This window comes from Gobio gobio (genome assembly GCF_949357685.1).
Source record: "Gobio gobio genome assembly, chromosome: 5".
Classification (NCBI taxonomy): Eukaryota; Metazoa; Chordata; class Actinopteri; order Cypriniformes; family Gobionidae; genus Gobio; species Gobio gobio.
In genome coordinates this window covers 14,999,758-15,020,240 of record NC_137101.1, presented here as the reverse complement: position 1 = coordinate 15,020,240, position 20,483 = coordinate 14,999,758, and the positions used below count along the sequence as shown (strand labels likewise).

The following is a 20,483-nucleotide window of genomic DNA, read 5'->3' as shown; positions in this document are numbered from 1 at the left end:
AGTAAAAATGAATGGGGAGAGTCCTTTTGAGCTCCAATAAGGGCAAAAATCTATTTTATAGTTTTTATGAGGAACTTTTTCTGCTCTTTGTGACCTCTGTTTATCATTCCTGTAGTGTCTCTGGCTTCCAGTACTGTGGGACTGGCCGGACAGGTGGTCCACACAGAAACAACAGAGGTGACCCTCATTAGCGACTCCATCATGGGCTTTGGGATCCAGCTCCAAGGAGGAGTCTTTGCCACAGAAACATTGTCCTCTCCTCCGCTCATCGCTTACATAGACCCCGACAGCCCAGCAGAGCGGTAAGATCACCAAACACGACTTATATTAATCTCCAGTGCTTCTCCAGTGCCTCATTTGACCTAGTTAAAACTCTGGGTTTTAATATTCCAGATACACCTCCTCAGATCGCCATGCTCGGTGCAGCTTAATTGTTTCCGTTATCAGGGAAGTGTGAACTTCCCTTTGGGAATCTTAAATATTTTATCTCGAATCTGATTTTGATTATCTGAACACATCCCAAAGCCCACAGTTATTACATCACTGCGCTGTTCTCGCAGCTTATAACTTGTCCTCCGCAGCACCACATTCACTTCATCGATGATATAATGTGATGATCACACACAATGTGATGATATATATCTGGCCGGCCGTGACGATCTAATTTCCAGTCTGCTTGGGCTGTGATTGACTACAGCGTTACGTGATAGAGCAAAGCACTTAAATATAATTACCTGAGCGGCAGAGCCCTTCGCTGGCATCCAAATGAACTTGCGCATCGACTGAGGGGGATTTACATCCCAACTTCACTGTAATTACTGACCTAAGCAACAGGGATGACTTCTCACTGCCAGTTGAAGTTGTAATTGCACTGATGGAACCTTCTAATGTTGGTGATCTGACAAAGACCTACCAGCGTTGGGGAACAAAAGTAGCGATGCTGTCAACTTAACATCTTTCACTACTGTGAAAACAACAAGTTTTTACAATGTACCTTTTTCCAGTAACAAGCTACCCCAAATTAGCCAATGATTTACTCACCCTCAAGCCATCCTAGGTGTATATGACTTTCCTCTTTCAGACAAATAAAATCTATTAAAAAATGTCCTGGCTCTTCCAAGCTTTATAATGGCAGTGAATGGAGGTAGAGATAGAGATAGAGATTTTGAATCCCAAAAAAAGTGCATTCTTCCATCATAAAAGTAATCCATACGGCTCCAGGGGGTTAATAAAGGTCTACTGAAGCGATGCGTTTGTGTAAGTGTCCATATTTAAAACTTTCTAAACTAAAATAACTAGCTTCTGACAGACAGCCAGCAAAAGAGTAACCCCTGGCGCGATGTATGATGTATTGCCGAACACAGAAGCGCAGAGGATAAAGCAAAACAAAACACCCAAATTCTAAAATGAGAATTTTTAAAGAGAAATGTCAGAGGATTTCGGTAAAAGAGAAGAGGAGCTTGAGTTTGTTGTCCAGCCTTATTTGTTTGAACCGCGAGAGGCATCAAAGCTTGCGATACTCCTACACTCATATATCCTTGCCGCAAGTCGACTTGCGTGGGCCGTCTGCCGGAAGCTAGTTATTTTAAGTTTGAAATATGGATATTTCTCTTACAAAGCCCATTGCTTTGCCGTGTGGATTACTTTTATGATGGATGGATGCACTTTTTTGGACTTCAAAATCAGGACCGCCCTTCACTACCATTATAAAGCTTGGAAGAGCAATGGTATTTTTTGATATAACTCCGATTATGGTCGTCTGAAAGAAGATATACATATATACACCTAGGATGACTTGAGGGTGAGTAAATTATGGGGTAATTTTCATTTTTGGGTGAACTATCCCTTTAACAAGCTCAAAAGTGCTATTTTTTAAATATTGCATTGTACTGTATGTGCATCTTTACAGGACTTATCTCTACAGCCAACATTTTATTGAATCAATTTGTGCTTTTACATCTTTTTTTTGCATTTTTAAACAAAATGCTATAATGTCTGTTACAATCATTTATATTATATTAGTCAAATACTATTGTTACTACGGATTATGTTACAGTGTTTATGTGGTTTTGATAATTTGATTTTTAATATAATTTTTATTTAATTTTAATTATTTGATTTAGTACTTTATTTAAAAAAATATATATATTGTATTTTATTTAAATGTATCTATTCTATGCTGTGTAATGCTGCCATCCTCGTTTTTTGTTCCAGATGAATACTGCTATCACTGCAAAAAAATTATGATATGTAGCCTAATAATAGTTTATAAAAGAAACTGCACCTTATAGAGCTTCAAAAATGCATGTCCAAGATGTCTGTTAATGAGTTTATCATCTGGAAAGCATCATGTTTTAATTATTAATGTGTGCACACATCTGATGAACATCTTTAAAACAGCATATTCTACAATTCTAATCGCACTGCGCTGCAAATGAGCAAACATTAAATATTCCAGGTGAAAACACACATACACAACATGGGCGTCTCAGAAAAGTATGCATGCTATTAGCCCAACCTGTTTCTATATAGTAACTAAGGCTGTCAACCTTTAAAAAGAACAAAAAACACCATAAAAGTAAATCTTTCCCTCCAACATGGCTTCTAAAATCACCAAAACGCCTTTGGTTTTTGTCGCTAATTACAATGTAACATGTGACCAAATGATTTTTGTTGGTGGGGATGCTAGCAGCCCACGCATCCAAAAAGCAGCATATGCTTCATGATGACTAGCTTTACAGGAGTTCTTAGCAGTGAATTAAGAAGCAATATTGCTTCCGTTTGGCTCATAAGCCATTTTGGAATTCACATTTTTGTGTTGTTTTTGTTCTCTCAACTATTAAAAAGTGATTTTACTCTGACCTTGAGGCAGGAGTTAAGAGAACGTTTGTATTTTTGCCTAAAATGTCACACCCAGTCACTAATGTCTATTTAACGGTGCCAGCTGGCATAATATAAGTGGTTGGCTGCTCTGTGCGAGACATTGCCTGGGTACCACCACCTCTCTTGTCTCCCTCTGCAACCAGTCCATTATTTGTATTTTATGAATTCAGCACAGCTAGTCTATTGCCCAGTGTAAGAGAAATGGTGTGCTAAATCTGCTCTCTGTTCACAGGTGCGGCATCCTGCAGATCGGCGACCGCATCCTGTCAATAAACGGCATCCCCACTGAGGACAGCACACTGGAGGAGACCAATCAGTTGCTGAGGGACTCCAGCATCACCAGCAAAGTCACACTGGAGATTGAGTTTGACGTAGCAGGTGGGGACCCGGACCGATTCATCAATTCCAAACCTGTTTGGGGATGAAAGATCCATCTGGGCACAACCCGCGTTCATCCTAGTGTGCTTTTTTAAAGTTATGGCATAATTCTGAGAGCCCAACCATCTGCCGTCTATTTGATGTATATAAATGATTAGCACGGCGAGACAAGTGGCGCGTGATTTAATAGCTACTGTTTCCAAAATCCAACGCACATTCTCTCATTTTTCCATCTCGTGCTGTGCTTTGGCAGTGTAAACACAGTCAGGCCTCGTCGAACGTCTGTAGTCATTGAGACACACTGTAATTAGCTTGTCATCCTAGTGTTTTGTCTTGTGTAATTTGGTATGATATTTAATTAGTTTCTTTTATTTCTCTTATCAGAAATCTTTTAAACTGTGTTCGGGATGACTTCAGGGGTAGTTTCAGCCTTAAGGCACTAGCACAGACCGCCTACTGTCCTTTAACTCTATGCGTATTGCTCACAAAAACAAGTATCTTTCTTTATCTGTTAAGCTATAATCAGATTTTATGCAACTTGTGTGAATTAGTGCTTAAATGCTGTTTAATCAAAGTTCACTAACTGTGTTACATACCGCTCCGAGACTTGGGTTGAAGATCCAAACGCAAGCTTTATTGAGTGTAATCCATAATCGTAATCCATAAAACAGATATAAGGTCAAAACCACAGAGCAAACCATCTAGATAATGACAAAAGTCCCAAGGCACAGACAAACAGGGAGATCCAGGGAGACGGGCAGAAGATCAAGACCATGACACGGAAACCAGAAGTGCTGCTCAGAAATGCAGTGTAACACCAACAAGACTTTGCAAAGAAAGAGTGAAAAAACAGGGCTTATATATAGGCAGGGCGTAACAAGCTAATGACACCTAATCTCAACATTATGAGTCCAGGCAATGGGTTATGGAAATTGAAGTTGAGCCCAGAAGTCGAGAAGAGTGCCCTCGGGTGAAGATCATGGGCACTCCAGCTGGTGGTTGTGACATTTATAATGCTAGATCCCTCCTAGAGTTAGGGGTCAGTAAGATTTTACTATTTTTTTGTGAAGAAATTAAAGGAATCAACTTTCCCTTGAGCTTTTGATATATAAAAGTTCATTGTGATATAAGAATATCCTGTAAGTTTCGGAGCTGAAAACTTCCTTGTTAGTCAAAAAAAAAGCTTTTATTGACACCAGGCCCAGCAAACGATCAATCTCAGAATATGCCACACCTTGACATCACCGTGTGGTGAAACACTGCCTCAACAGAAAAAGAAGAACGCCTGATTTTGTAGCCCCGCCCACCGACTCGTGCCTGACATGACATAGGCCTACACAGCTCAACCGGATCGAACTTCTAAGCAATAAACATACTGCATAAGCTTCATTCGGAATCCGATATTATGAATGCATGGATGAACTTTATTTTTAATGAATATCCAGCTCACGTGGGGAAGACGTTGCATGTTTGTTCCTTCATTTCACCGCGGATTCGTTTGTAAACAAGAGACTGGATTTGCAGACAGGATGAGATTACATTAATGAATGAAGCAACACACTTACAGTATGTGAGTAAAAATGTTTTTTTTATATGTAATAGTATTGCATTGTTACAGATCGTTTGATATCTATTGACTATGTGTACGTGTCTAACTGAACTAGCATGCTATCAAAGGCTGAAGAATCCTTTATTTGTGGTGTTGTTGGTTCATTGTGATTCGGGATCAGACTCGGACATGTATGGGCCAGGGCTCGCAAAGGCCAACGTCCCGGGGCTATGTGTTTTCCAGACGGGCTACCAAAACATAAGCCCAGCCTGCCGACGGGCTATGATAAATAGTGAAATAACATTCCTTTTTTGATGTGTGTTGTTCACTCTCTTGACTTGAAATTTGAAGGGCTTGTGCGAGCTCGCTGTGTGTGTGTGTGTGTGTGTGTGTGTGTACACATGGTTAGGGTGGCCATTTCCATAACACCAAAAAGGATTTAGTGAGGCAAGAATAATTGGATAGGACTCTGGTGTACTCGCAACTACAATGCAATTTTGCCCATCATATCGATGGTATCATGATACAGTGATTCTGAAATAGCCTACTCTATTCATTGTCAGACAATTTGATCTATGATATATCTTGATGTAGACCTATGTGGAACAGAAGAGTCAACTTTTTAAATTTGCATTTATTCAAGACATTGAGATGTCTGTTTCAAAAACTGACCACTGAGATGAACCTGTTTTGCAAAGAACTGAAATACATATTTATTTATTGTTTCGCATTCCTTATTTGTTTATTTATGTATGTATTTTATACAGTATGACTGGTGATGCTTGACTGCATGATAGACTTTACAAAGCTCTGCAGCGGAGATTTTGTCATCCTGAGGTGTTGTTGCTTCTCGAAAAAGGGACCTAAGGGAAGACGTAGCCTACCTGCGGCTCGTCGGTTACATTTAAGTTTTTCCGTGCTGGCATGTGGGTCAATGGCGGCTTTCCCTTGACTACTAACGTCCACTTCACAGCGTCACAGAGTGTGCAAAATCCATGAAAAGCATCTCTACTGCTTTTTGATATAAAGCGCACAAAGCGCAACTCCAAAAAGGTGTCCGGCTTGTGCCTGCGCCGGACACCGGACAGGGGGCTTTATATCCGGACTGTCCAGCCAAAATCCGGACGTATAGCCACCCTATTCATGGTTATATCCACCAATCGGGTTGGCCAAGTAATAAAAAAATTACATTCCAATCAATCGCGGGTGGATGAGAGATAAATCATTGTGTTTGTTTCATAAAGACATTTTGAGTCCTGTGGATGAATCATCATTCCGGTCGCCGTTTTCCCACATGCTTTCAAAACAATTCCCACATGTACTGACAGGGGAGCTGAAGCTCATTAAATATGCAAATCTTATCCAATCGTAGCCATGGGCATTTACTTCCAAGTCTTCAGTGCGGCACGCCCATAAAAACCTTGCATTCCAGGAGAGAGCCTCAAAACCATGGCAGAAAATAGCCTATTACTTATTCATTATGATGTTTTTGAAAGTAAAAACCACGCAAACGTCATAAGTTGACCTCAGACAACAGTATACAATTTTTTAAAAAGCCAGTTTATGACCTCTTTAATACTTTGATTCTTATAAATCCTGAAAAAATGGTTTAAAGCAGCTGAAACTGTTTTCAACACGATTAATAATATTATATTAAGAAATGTTTGTTGAGCACGGAATCCGAATATTAGAGTGAGGATCATGTGACACTGAAGACTGGAGCAATGGCAACTGAAAATTATGATTTTCCATCACAGGAATAAGTTACATTTTAGAGTATTTTGAATAATACAAATATTTCACATTATTTTACTGTATTTGTGGTCAAATAAATGCCTCGATGAATGTAAGAAACTTCTTTCAAAAACGTTTAAAAAAAATCTTACCATCCCCAAACTTTTGAAAGATAGTGTAATCTATGCATGCCCAAGCCAACAAACTTGTTAAATGAATTTGGAAACTTTTTGTCATATTTTTATAACAAGCTATGAACGTACACTAATTTGCATTTCCCACTTATTTCCGTTCTGCTACATTAAATGCACATTTTCTGAGCAACCCAATAAAATGTAAATATTTTAACACCGAACAATAAAATCTGCTTTTGAAAGGATGTGCTGGAATGAGAACAACTTGATAATGCTTTTGCTTGTACCTTCTTCTTTTTTAGTTCAGGCCAAGTGGCTGTTTTGAAAGACTCTTTTGTTGATTTGGAATAAATGAGTTGGCTTGAATTACTGCATGATCATTTCAAGAGCAGAGGCCTTTACGTGTAATGGAGGGTCACTGGAGTGCAGTGCGTTTTCTTTCTTGGAGCGCTTTGACACTTCTCTTTGTGAGTCTGACTCACTGCCCAGAGGAGAAAGACATATTTTATGGAGATTCTTTCCTCCCTCTCTTCCAGACTGAGCTTTCTGGTCAGAAAGATTGTCTACATCGCTGCCTGAGAGAGAGACTGAATTTTTTAGAAGCTGTCTCAGTCACTTTAAAGAGAATTCACCCAAAAATTGAATGTGTTCTGCTGGCATTTACTCCATTCATTATATGAAAAAAAAAAAGCAGCTTGGACATTCCGCTAAACATCTCATTTTAAAAAATCTCAACAAAAAAAATTATAATCATACAGGTTTGGAAGGGGTGAGTAAATGATGACAGATCTATCTCTTTAACAAGAGTTGGTTTGGTCTGAATCTCCACATATCCGGTTCAAAATGGTCTGTAAATCCAGACTTAATTAAACTTGAGAATGATTATATGGATAGACCTGCATCAAACAAATTGACCTTTTTGTATTTCTGTCCTCATCTCATCCAGAATCGGTCATCCCAAGCAGTGGGACCTTCCATGTGAAGCTACCAAAGAAGCCAGGTGTGGAGCTGGGCATAACCATCAGCTGTACGTATTCTTCTCTCAGTTCTTTATGCATAATGGTTGTCTGTCCTCAAGGTGTAAATTGTATTTAATGGTGCGTGTTAAGGCAAGAAACAGTATTCCTATTGATCATACTTGGGATAAAGAACACAAGGTCAATGGGTTTCATTCATTCCCACAGAACGTACAGTATATACTGGTAAAATGTATACCTTGAATGAAGTCGGTTTAAATACAAGCTTCTCGCAAATGTAAATGTAAGAAAGTATACAGTGAGTGACTGTTGTTAAATAGCCTTATAATTTCCCACGTTTCCCTTTGAAGCTTTAACTTCAACATTTTCCTGTGCATTATCCAGGCCACAAATTTGGAAGACTTTACAATTGGGTCTTCCTTCACTCTTTATATCACTGAGATATAAATATGTGACATTTAACCCATGTTTCAGTTCCAAAGACATTAAAGAGACACAACTGGGTGACTTATTACTGGGGGAAAAATGTAGCTGTTGCTGTTTAGGATACTGAGGGGAAAAAAATCCTTCCTTACTTAAAGGGTTTGTGCTTATTTATTTAAAAAAAAAGTAGGTTCTGCATGAAAAAAGCACCTAATTATATATTATCTCTCATTTATTGTAATTGTGAATTTAATTGCTAGGAACAGACTGTAGGTCACAGTGGCTGCATCCAGAAGGCAGTTGCATTGTATTGTGTTGTGTGTGTGATGTGTTTTTGTGTATGAAGGTCTTCCAAGGCGCCGTCTAATAATGTATAATGAATTCAAGTGAGCTTTAGGGATAACCAAGATAATATTTAGTAACAATTCTTATTTCACACTAGAAATGGAGTTGCAAGTTGAAAAAAGAGAGAATTGGCTATTTTCACATTTCAATCACTTGTATTTTATCAACCATTTCCTGAACACGCATAGGATTGTGGGATATTATAGTTTTTGAACCGTCATAATGGATTTTATGGAAATAAATACCACACTCTTCCCTCCTTCCTCCAAAGATACCGTGTCTTCTCACCTGTTGTGTCATTCGTTTACCATCAGCTGATTTTTTGGAAAGGCGATTATAGACGGATCTGCCTGCGAAATCAATCTGTTTTCCGCCTGCAGTCAGGGACTCTGCAGAGCTCTGTTCGTATACCCCACCCGCTGAACGCTCAAAGCCTTTGCCAGATGCTTCATCAATGCCTGCCCGCATTGTCAAGCGAGGGTGATTCATCACCTCATCCCAGCTCGGTTTTGTCACATTGACTGTTTTCCCCATTACAGCAATATGATACAAACTTTCTGTTATTCGCCAGCGTTTTCGTGAAATACATTGCTGGACCCCATGCAACAACAGCCCAGCAATAATTGCTTCTCTCTGAATCTGTGGGGTTGTTTACCACCAAAGCAATTTTGCCCGTCATCCTCCATGCTTTCTAAATAAGTATTTATTATGTTGCTGGTGTACACATTGTGTGTAGCCTTCACATTTGTTGCTAATTTGATGGGGCAAATTCTCCCAGGATTGACTATGAAGATACACACATTCCAAAGATAATAGCAAACGGTTCCCCGTAAAGCTTCTTTGTGGGTTTTACAGCTGTCTGAACTTCCTTAATGAACCAGATGAACTATTTTGCCTGTGCTAAAGTACCGCTGTAACTGCTTTTCAGATCATTAAAAAAATTCCCTTAACCGTGTTGGTTCCCATCCCACTGCATCTTCTCAAAATCTCCATTATGTCAATTAACATAATAGTTCATCCAAAAAGGAAAGTTTGTTTTTATTTACCCACCATTTTTTGTTTGTTTGTTCCAAAATGGTATGAATTTGTTCTATGCAACACAAAAGGAGAAATTCTGAAGAACAGATTGGTCGCTTTTTGAACGTGCAGTTGCAATGAATGGCGACTGGAGCTTTCAAGATTCAACAAGCTGCAAAAGCAAGTATTATAAATGCGTTCTGACCCTGGACCACAAAACCAGTCATAAGGGTGAATTTTTGGGAAATTGAGATTTTTACATCAAGCTGAATAAATAAGCTTTCCATTGATGTATGCTTTGTTAGGATAAGACAAAATTTGGCAGAGGATACGATACAACTTTTTGAAAATGTGGAATCTGAAATCTAAATATTGAGAAAATCGCCTTTTAAAGTTATCCAAATTAATAATAATTTTTATATTAATTAATAAATGAAGTCCTCCTTAGCAATGCATATTACTACTAATGATACATTTTTTTTATATATTCTCGGTAGGAAATTTACAAAATATCTTCATGGAACGTGATCTGTACTTAATATCCTAATGATTTTTGGCATAAAAGAAAAATCGATCATTTTAACCCATACAATGCATTGTTGGCTATTGCCACAAATATACCCGTGCGACTTATGACTGGTTTTGTGGTCCAGGGTCACATATGACTGTATTACATAGAAACCATATAATTGCTTCTTGTGAGGAAAAGACTGAAATTCAAGGTGTTATTCACCTTGATCATCATCTAGCTTGAAAGTCATTAAGTGACTGAGAATCAGATGAGACCAATTCATGAACAAACAGTAAAATACATAATGAAACAAAAGATTCATACCGAGTGAAGAATTAATCAAATATATCCTATTTGAAACTTATAGGGAAATTAGTTGTAAATGCGTGGAAAAGAGCAGCATGAACATTCATACAAATATCATCTTTTGTGTTCACAGAAGAAAGTAAGTCATATGGATTTGGAACTACATAAGCAAGTAAATAAAGATATTATTGTAATTGTTGGCTGAACTATCCCTTTAAGACTTATCAGATTATCATGGAGTTTTTGTTGAATGGCTGGAGATGTTCTTAAATAATGCTAAATAGCGCTGGAGGAGATTCCTCTGCACAGAGAAATCCCATTCTATTAAAGCAGACCTCACAGACACACACACATATGACACACATTTCTTTCTCATATATATATGCAAAGAAAGTCTGCTCAATTATGCCACAACTTGGCTCAGGGCCTGCAGGATGTCTGAGAAAGTCAACTTTTATGGCTTAGAATGAGCGAGAGAGAGATGTAGGCTGTCCTACCCACATTTCGATTTATGTATATGGGCTTTGCCGAGCTTCCGTGGCCTTCCTGAGCAGTTTAATGGCTTTCTGCTCCGTGCCTCTGCGGGGCCTGTATTTCACAGGTACTAATAAAGCCATAGTGGGACACGTTTATAGATGTCTTGTTTACTTCTTAAAGATTACCTCGTCTTATTCTCCTGGTGGCGTCTCATCTGCTGTGGAATGGAATATGAAATGATATACATTGCACACTAATCGGAGTTCATTAGTAATCTGATTTATACTACTTTGTATGATGTTACATGCAAGTCTCATCCTGAATAACATAAAAAAAGCCATTGTGAAATCCAATTTCAGACCATAGAAAATAGATTTTGGTCAAATTGCATATATATATATATATATAAACACAACCTTTTTTTTTGGCTGCTTAGACTACAGATTTGATTTGAATAAACCCAAAAAAATTGTTTTGTAGCCTAAAACGGCAAGGTAAATTAATAAGAAATGCTTTTGAAGATCACTATGGTAGTTTTACTGTATAAATTGGATTAGATGATGCACATACCAAAAGTGCATGCAGTTGTTCTAGTTTGACCCTTAGCTTGTGTAAAGATTGACATTCACCTGGCTAGTCCAATATGAGCAGGCAAAGTGTAAAGAATGCGAATGGGCCACACTATTTATCATGGTTAGGCCAAATAGCAGTGCAAGTAAAAGGGGGAAACGATGACAAAGCAGCTACCGGCAGCAACCACGGTGCCGCCAACCAGGAAGCAGGCAGAAAATGGCTGTGCTCTTCCGTTCTGAATGTCAAAATGTACCTTGTCTGACAAATAGGCATCATCTTGCTGCTTGATTTCCAAAATATACTATCAAGCCGAGTGCCAGTTTATGTAAGTCATTCCACTGTTTTTTTTTCCTCCGGATACTTGCTATAAAATTCATCAGAGCTTCACCGAGTTGAAAGGCTGTGCTTTGATGTGCACCATCTGAAGGTGGCATCACACAGCTGTAATCCAGCATATGGTGAGGTGTCTTTAAGGCCAGCGGACATGCGCTCTCTTTGAGCAGAAAACATGATTATTTCTTTGGTCCGAGAACTCACTCACACTTGGAAATTGAATTGTCTGATAGGCTACATCTCAACACCTGCATTGCTGACACTCTGGCAATTTCCTCTCAGATAGCTTGTTCAAATCTAGCTCGCTCTGATTGGCATCCTTAAATCAATTTCTTTCCTCTTTTAGACTGCTAGTGCTATAGCCTGTACCTTCGAGACTGAATCTTTGACCTTTCTCCGTTGAATCATCCTGAAATTAATGTTCTCTTTCAACTGACAAACCTCTCCGACTTGCTTTGTAATTTGAAAGTGGAAATTAAGTAGCTCTAATTTGGGTCTCCTTCAGGTCATATTAGCTAAATAAAGAGCTATTACGGGTAAAAGCATTTGATATAGGCCTGTTCTGCTATTACTGGTGTGTGTGTGTGTGTGTGTGTGTGTGTCGCTGTTTGGATTTAAAGGCAAATGCTTAAGAGTCTAAGGGCGTTTTCACACCTGATCTGCACCAAGGTCGAACTGAAGTTCATGTTTTGATACATTTTATACATTCGGTTAGTTTTGGTTTGGTTTCACATTGCAATTATGCGAGCGCACTAAAGAACTTCACACTTGCGTCCACTCGTCATCATCTATGTGGGCGGCATCTGGACATTGATTGGTTTGTAAATGGACGTGCGTCTGACGTCAGCGTCTTTGACAAGAGTGAATGAACGGATGCATATCGTTGCCACTATTGAACAGTGCGCATTGCTTGACTATTTTCTTTTCGTTACGTTTAAAAGTGGACATTTCAAGCTTTATATACACATATTTCTCATTTTTGAGAGACAAATAGTCTGCTGAGTTTCGGTTTATTTGAGACGCGCTCCAGTTCATGTGCAAAGCATGTGATCGCTCCCGAGATTATTGTCTGCTATAGACTATTTGCTTCTTATTTATTAAATCCAGGCAATTATCTGATTAAACGTTTATTAAAATTAAGATATAAATTATACGAAACGAAATTCACATTAAAGAAAGGCTTTCTAAGCAAAATCATACAAAATTTCTTTCAAAATATTTTCTGACCTTCTGTCTTCTGACATATTGCGCATCTTTTCACTTTTCATAATCAATCTAGCCTAGATTGAATTTAAAAATGACATTATAATATTTAAACATAAACAGGAACTTCCTGTAAATGGTCTGAAAGTACGAACCATACAGAAAATGCTTTCACACTAGAAACGAACCGAACCTTTGTTCAGTTTGATCCGGACCGAGACTACCTCTTTTCGGCGGACCAAATTTTGTCTGTTTGGTCTGGACCGTGGTACGGGGGAGGTTTCACACCTGTAATTTTGATTCGAACCAAACTGAAAAGTCCGAAAATCCAGACCAAACAAGGTAGGTGTGAAAACGCCCTAAGACTGGATCATTATTGCAGTGATTTTTATGTTTCTAGCATGTTATATGTTAGCCAACAGTCCTTCTATCCTTAATTGAAGGAGTGTGTAGCTTTTCATTTCTTAAACAACCATGTAGGAAGAATAGGAAGAAGCCATATTCCGGGATGACAATGTCAAGATTCATCAGGCTCAAAATGTGAAAGAATGGGTGAGAGGGAGCATGAAGAATCATTTTCACACGTGATTTGGCACCTCTGAGTCTAGACCTTAGATTCATTGAAAGTCTTTGGGATGTGCTGGAGTAGAATTTGATGGATATAACATCACAGCATTTATTTCCATCAAGAGGTGCATCAATTTTTGGTCAATATCTTGTATTGACAATGCAAAAAAAAAGTCTACTCCATCCCAAAGACTAGACTGTGACTCAGAGGTGCCAATACATATGTGAAAATGATTCTTCATGCTCCCTATATATATTAGGGCTGTCAATTTAACGTGTTAACTTAATTAATTAGTAATGGGGAAAAAATAATGTGTTAAAATTAACACATTTAACGCAACCGCCGCACCCCAGACCTATGAAAGGAAGCAGGGCAACAACTCATTGCGTTATGGAGCCTGTAGAATGCAGTTAGAATGGCTCTAAAATTCAGGATATCAGGGCAAAAATGCTGTATGAGTTTTTTTGTCCCGCCACCTCCTGGAAGTTTTAGTTTCTTTTTAGAGTATAATTTCATTAAAAAATATATAATATTCCATATTAAATGTATAGTTCACCCTAAAATTCTATCATCACTCACCCTCATGGATGTTAATGCCTAAAAGTTTGTGTAATAAATTCTATGTTGCATTAAATACAAAAAAATAAAACAATTCTAAAGCATTTCATTTTATACAATAATGACTTTAATCTTTTGGGTGTAATTTCTGAGCCAAATTTGATGTGTGATTAATTTGCACCATTAGATTAATTAATTGCCACATTGTGTAATTCATTAGATGAAAAAATGTATAGCTATTATAGCCCTTTAACTTATATACAGACATGTATATACAGGGAGTGCAGAATTATTAGGCACGTTGATTTTCTGATCATATTTTTTTTCCAGGCACATTTGACCAATTCCAAACCACAGTAATCCTAATAACTACTATTGATTTAGTATTTAATAATGTATAAGTGATATATAATTGTTCATGAAGGCTGGAAATGAAAATCACCTTATATTCAGGTGTGCAGAATTATTAGGCATGTTTTCTTTTACAGATAAATTGAGCCAAAAAAGAGATTTAACTCAGACTGAAAAGTCAAAAAGTATTAAATGCCCATGAGAAGTATGAAATACTAATGCAATACTAGACATTGCAGTTAAGGCATGACCATTGGAGAGTGAAATGCTCGTTGGGTCAGTAGGGTCAGACAAAAACAGGTGGTGAAGAAAAGACACCTATTAACCGCAAAAGAATTAAGAATTAAGGTGAAGAATTAAGGGTGAAACCATCAGGAACCCTTTAGTCTCCAGCGCCACCATTTTCCAGAGCTGCAACCTACCTGGAGTCTCCAGAAGTGCAAGGTGTCAGGATCTCAGAGACTTCAGTTAGGTAAAGAATCCTAAAAAATGACCCCCACTAAATAAGAATCATAAGCTTAAGTGTTGTAAAATACATGAAGCCTGCTTTTTTATAGGCTTTATAGGTTTTATAGGTTGAGAATGACTCTTGAAGGACCAGCACCACATCCTCTAGTACCACTGTTTGAAGAATTCATCTTCCAGAATCTGGCAGTACGTTTTGGGAGTTCATTTTAGTCCATCTCTGCAAAACGGACTTCAGGATGGACTAAAATGAACTCCCAAAACGTACTGCCAGATTCTGGAAGATGAATTCTTCAAACAGTGGTACTAGAGGATGTGGTGCTGGTCCTTCAAGAGTCACTCTCAACCTATCTGTCCATAAAGCCTATAAAAAAACCTTCTTCATGTATTTTACAACACTTCAGCTTATGATTCTTATCTAGTGGGGGTCATTTTTTAGGATTCTTTACCTAACTGAAGTCTCTGAGATCCTGACACCTTGCACTTCTGGAGACTCCAGGTAGGTTGCAGCTTTGGAAAATGGAAAAAAAATATGATCAGAAAATCAACGTGCCTGCACTCCCTGTATGTATGGATGCTTATATGTATGTATGCTTGTATGTATGTGCGGTGAATCCTCTTAAGTAATCTAGCTTTTCTGTCAATTGGAGCTCATCTTATTGCAGGGTTGTTCTCGGACCATAATAAACCACCAAAGAAAACCTCTGGGACTGTCTGTCCGACACAGACGCATGCTTGGCATCACAATGCGTGAGCTTAAAGAACAGACTCCCATAGGGCAGCATAGGACGATCACTGACAGGCTGCACAGAGCATCAGAATTGATGATGATTAAGCTGTGCCACCATCTGGGATGCATATTAGGTTGAAAAGTGAGCAGAATTAACAAAAGAGTTTATTTTTCTTATTCGAAGTGAAAAAGACACGACCTTCCAGTCTGTCAGTGACGCACTAAGCGAACATGAATCACCCCGAGCTCTGACTGAGAGAAAAATGCTCTGGCGCGTCACTCTATAAGTTTGATATCACACCTCCAGATGCTACTGGTGGGCTAGGGACCATATGACATGTAATTATACACTCACATCTGTCCCCATGGTACACCAGACCAGAATATGACTAGAGCTGCTAAAAAGGTCTATTTTCTATTTCATACTGACATAATGGCTCTGTTCCAAATACTAGAGAGCTGGCAGCATTTTTAGGCCCATTTATATTATTATACATTTAAATGAATGTGTGTGCGTGCGTGCGTGTGTATATACTTTTACACTGCCGTTCAAAAGTTCTGTACGCATCTGTATGTTTTTTTCTGTTTTTAAGTCTCTTATGCTCACCAAGGCCGCATTTATTTAATGAATGATACAAAACAAACAGTAATATTGTGAAATATTATTACAATTTATAATAACTCTTTTTTTTTTTTTTATTACTCCAGTCTTTAGTATCACATGATCCTTCAGAAATCATTCTAATATGCTGATCTGCTCAAGAAACATTTCCATTATAAATGTGTTTACTGTCACTTTTGATCAATTTAATGCATCCTTTCTGAATAATTTCTTACATTTCTTTCCAAAAAAAAAATCTTACTGACCCCAAACTTTTGAACGGTATGTTTTGTATAATGTTACAAAAGCTTTCTATTTCAGATAAATGCTGTTATTTTCTATTTATCAAAGAATCCTGAAAAAACTCTTTTCAACATTGATCATCATAATAATAAATGTTTCTTGAGCAGCAAATCATCATATCAGAATGATTTCTGAAGCATCATGTGACACCGAAGACTGGAGTAATGAAATGCAGATTTGTGTCACAGGAATAAATTACATTTTAAAATATATTAAAACAGAAAACAGTTATTTTAAATAGTAATATTTCCATTGTATGTCCAATTTTATTTAATTAAATAAATGCAGTCCTAAGCTTATTTGCTTGGTCAAGCTGGTCTGTTGGCAGGTTTTAGAGGGGTTTTAACCCCGATAAGACATGCAAACCATCTTAGGCTGGTTTAAGATTGTTTTCCCCCTTCAAATTGCTTTCTTTATGGTGAAAAATATCATTTTTATATATGCAGTATGCACTATTATTTGCTGTAAGATTGCCATCCACACGGCACTGTGGAAAATGTGCATCTCGATTGTCAATCAGTTGGAGTGGCATCTTTTGCAGTGTCATCATGTCATTCTCCAAGCCGGAAAAAATGTAAAATAGACAACAAAAACCATCAGTTCCGACTAGACTGGACTGACAACTAGTTCTCCGCCAACTTTGTGAAGAGGCACTACAAGTCGATACAAAGCTCTTTCTATGTCATCAGATTTACTCCCATTTTAAAGATATTTTTGTCAGCAGAGGCAGAACCCTTAAAAGTACTGTAGCTTTAAAAATGTTAAGTTATAAGAATGACTCACGGTTAGATAATCAGCAGTGTTGCCTGCAGAAAATGAGTGAGGTTGGGCTATTAAACAAGTTTGATTGTTCTCTTCTCTCTTCACAGCTCCTTCCAGTAGGAAGCCCGGAGATTCGCTCATCATCTCTGACATAAAGAAAGGCAGCGTGGCACACAGGTACCGCCTCACGCCATTGTATTGCACCGCATCTCTTTTTAAATGTATAGAAAAATGCTAATCTCATGCAAAACAATTCATATCCAGCCTCCAGCACACTCGCACCCACCAGCATCTCGAGCTTTACTATATTAAATAAAAAAATACATAATAGATGGATTACATTTCATATCCAAGTGCGAAATGCTTTACTCAACATAACATGCTCTAAAACAGAATGCCCATTAACAAACAGTTTGAACGCAGCATAAAATAAGTTGAAAAGTTTTGGGAAGAAAAATGAGATTTTTCTTTTAGATAAATGCTGTTTTTTTTAACTATCTATCTAAAGAATCCTGGGGAAATTTTTTTTATTTTTGTTTTGTTTGTTTCCACAGAAATATGTATAAGCACAATTGCTTTCCACATTAATAATAAGAAATGTTTAACATGAGAGTTCAGAAATACAATGCTGGCGTGTGCTAAACTGAATTTTTAGCACATGCCAGCATTGTATTTCTGAACTCTCATCCAAATCAGCTTTTCATCCATGCCTTAAATACTGTAGCTCCAACTTGATCCAAACGGCTCATATAATGACATCTGTGCACAGAATTGAGCATGACTATGAGCTTATGCTATCTGTATTGACTTGCCAAAGCATTCTTATGCATGTAAATGCTCATTTTCTCTAGGCTTCAGTGGAGGGCTTCTGATTGAGTGCAGCTGGGAGAACACGTAACCCTCCATATTGACATAAATTTCGGCGGTTGCCCTGAGGAAAGGTGTAGAGTGCTGTTTGACTGCATTGTTGTTGATTGTGAGGTCTATACGGGCCTGTTTGCAGTAAAATCTAATCTAGCTGCACTCCTCTAAAAATTGACTAGCTTAGATTTATTTTCTTTAAAAAAAACGTCTTTTTTTTTACTCATAACATAGTTTCTTATGTTCACCAAGGCTAGATTTAATTGGTCAAAAATGGAAAAGCGGTAAAATTGTGAAATAAACCTTTTTATTGTTAATATATTATGTACAGCAATTTATTCCTGAATTTCCAGCAGCCACTAATAGTATTCAGTGTCACATGATCCTTCACAAATCATTAAAATACGCAGATTTTCTGTTTAAACTCTAAAAAAACACTGGGTTAAGGTCACGGGCTGGGTAAATATAGGAAAGAACACATGTTGGGTTAATTTTACCCAGCATTTTACCTAATGGCTTGATTTAACCCAGCATAGTTGATTCATTTTTACCATAATACTAGTTTATTATTTTACTTCATACATGAATTAATGTTTCCGTATTAACTTAAATCCTCTAAACTTTTAAAAAAATATCCTATTTTACAGTATAGCAAATTTTATATAGTTTTTTTATACATATTGCCTACACTTAAGCTTGTTTAACAAATATTAGAAGTAAAAATTTAACATTTAGAAGTAATTCAAGTGTAATCGACCAGTTTCTGTTGTCTCGCTTCCACTGTTATGGTGCTGGATCTTGTGCCGGAGCTTGTATCATGTTCAGCGGGGGAACTTCTAACTTTAGACAAAACAGAGAACAGCTCTGAGGACATATTTCAACATGCTAAGTATTTATATTCTTTATCTATTTGAATAAAATCATAAAATTGTATACAAGGCATCAGGCATTTCCGTCACGCGAAAAGAAAGACACTCGTGTAGGTCATGCACCTGTGTTGCTTTGCATAAACTTAAACGATATACAGCACAATAACGAATTGATAGATAAAATAAAACGTACACAAACCTGTATTTTACCGGAGATGCACTGCTCTCTCCTGAAGAGCTCACAAATAGCATGCAATAAAAAACTCTACCCCTGGGTTATGACCGACCCAGGATCTGGGTAACAAAAAAGCTACCCAAACACTGGGTTGTTACGTCTGACCAACCCAGGATCTGGGTTGCACAAAACTACCCAAACACTGGGTTGTCATGTCTGACCCAACCAGGATCTGGGTTACACAAAACTACCCAAACACTGGGTTATGTGTGACCGACCCAGGATCTGGGTTGCACAAAACTACCCAGACACTGGGTTGTCATGTCTGACCCAACCAGGATCTGTGTTACACAAAACTACCCAAACACTGGGTTATGTGTGACCCACCCAGGATCTGGGTTATACAAAATCTACCCAAACACAGGGTTGTTACGTGTGACCCACCCAGGATCTGGGTTACACAAAATCTACCCAAACACTGGGTTGTTACCTGTGACCCACCCAGGATCTGGGTTACACAAAAACTACACAAACACTGGGTTGTTACGTCTGACCCACCCAGGATAAAACAAAAACTACCCAAACACTGGGTTGTTACGTCTGACCCACCCAGGATCTGGGTTATACAAAATCTACCCAAACACTGGGTTGTTACGTCTGACCCACCCAGGATCTGGGTTACACAAAATCTACCCAAACACTGGGTTGTTACGTGTGACCCACCCAGGATCTGGGTTACACAAAAACTACACAAATTCTGGGTTGTTATGTCTGACCCACCCAGGGTAAAACAAAAACTACCCAAACACTGGGTTGTTATGTCTGACCCACCCAGGGTAAAACAAAAACTACCCAAACACTGGGTTGTTACGTCTGACCCACCCAGGATCTGGGTTATACAAAATCTACCCAAACACTGGGTTGTTACGTCTGACCCACCCAGGATCTGGGTAACACAAAACTACCCAAACACTGGGTTTGTTATGTCTGACCCACCCAGGATCTGGGTTACACAAAATCTACCCAAACACTGAAAAAATAACCCCTAAAAATTACCCAAAAGGCTCAACCCAGGTTTCGGGTAGAAAAAATAACCACAGATTTTTAGCGTAATAAACATTTGTTATTATTATTAATATTATTAATGTTGAAAACAGTTGTGCTGCATATGTTGCTCACATATTATGGTAGCCCAGTTTGTGCTGCATACAGTGTAATTACACTTTTGCCATTAATGTGTTTATAAGCAACTGAAAAAAGCACAAATGTCAGAGCATGTCAAAACTTCTAAAGGGCCCCAAAACAGCTCAGACTCCCGAGGGTTAATATTTTTGTGGAAACGATGACATTTTTTAAGGATTCTTTGATGAATAACATTGCAAAAGAAAAGCGTTTAT

At 38.1% G+C, this 20,483-nt stretch overlaps 1 protein-coding gene across 11 annotated transcripts in view; it reads left to right on the top strand.

The window, feature by feature from the left end:
• The window catches only part of grip1 (glutamate receptor interacting protein 1), a gene marked incomplete at its 5' end in the record, with an annotated part of 312,615 nt that overhangs the window by 262,602 nt on the left and 29,530 nt on the right, over positions 1-20,483 (top strand). For all 11 annotated transcript variants that reach the window (XM_079816494.1, XM_079816502.1, XM_079816501.1 and 8 more), the window contains 4 exons: positions 116-302; positions 3,116-3,261; positions 7,625-7,705; positions 17,289-17,358. In XM_079816494.1, coding sequence (XP_079672620.1) covers positions 116-302; positions 3,116-3,261; positions 7,625-7,705; positions 17,289-17,358 — 484 coding nt within the window. The remainder of the gene's footprint in view (positions 1-115; positions 303-3,115; positions 3,262-7,624; positions 7,706-17,288; positions 17,359-20,483) is intronic.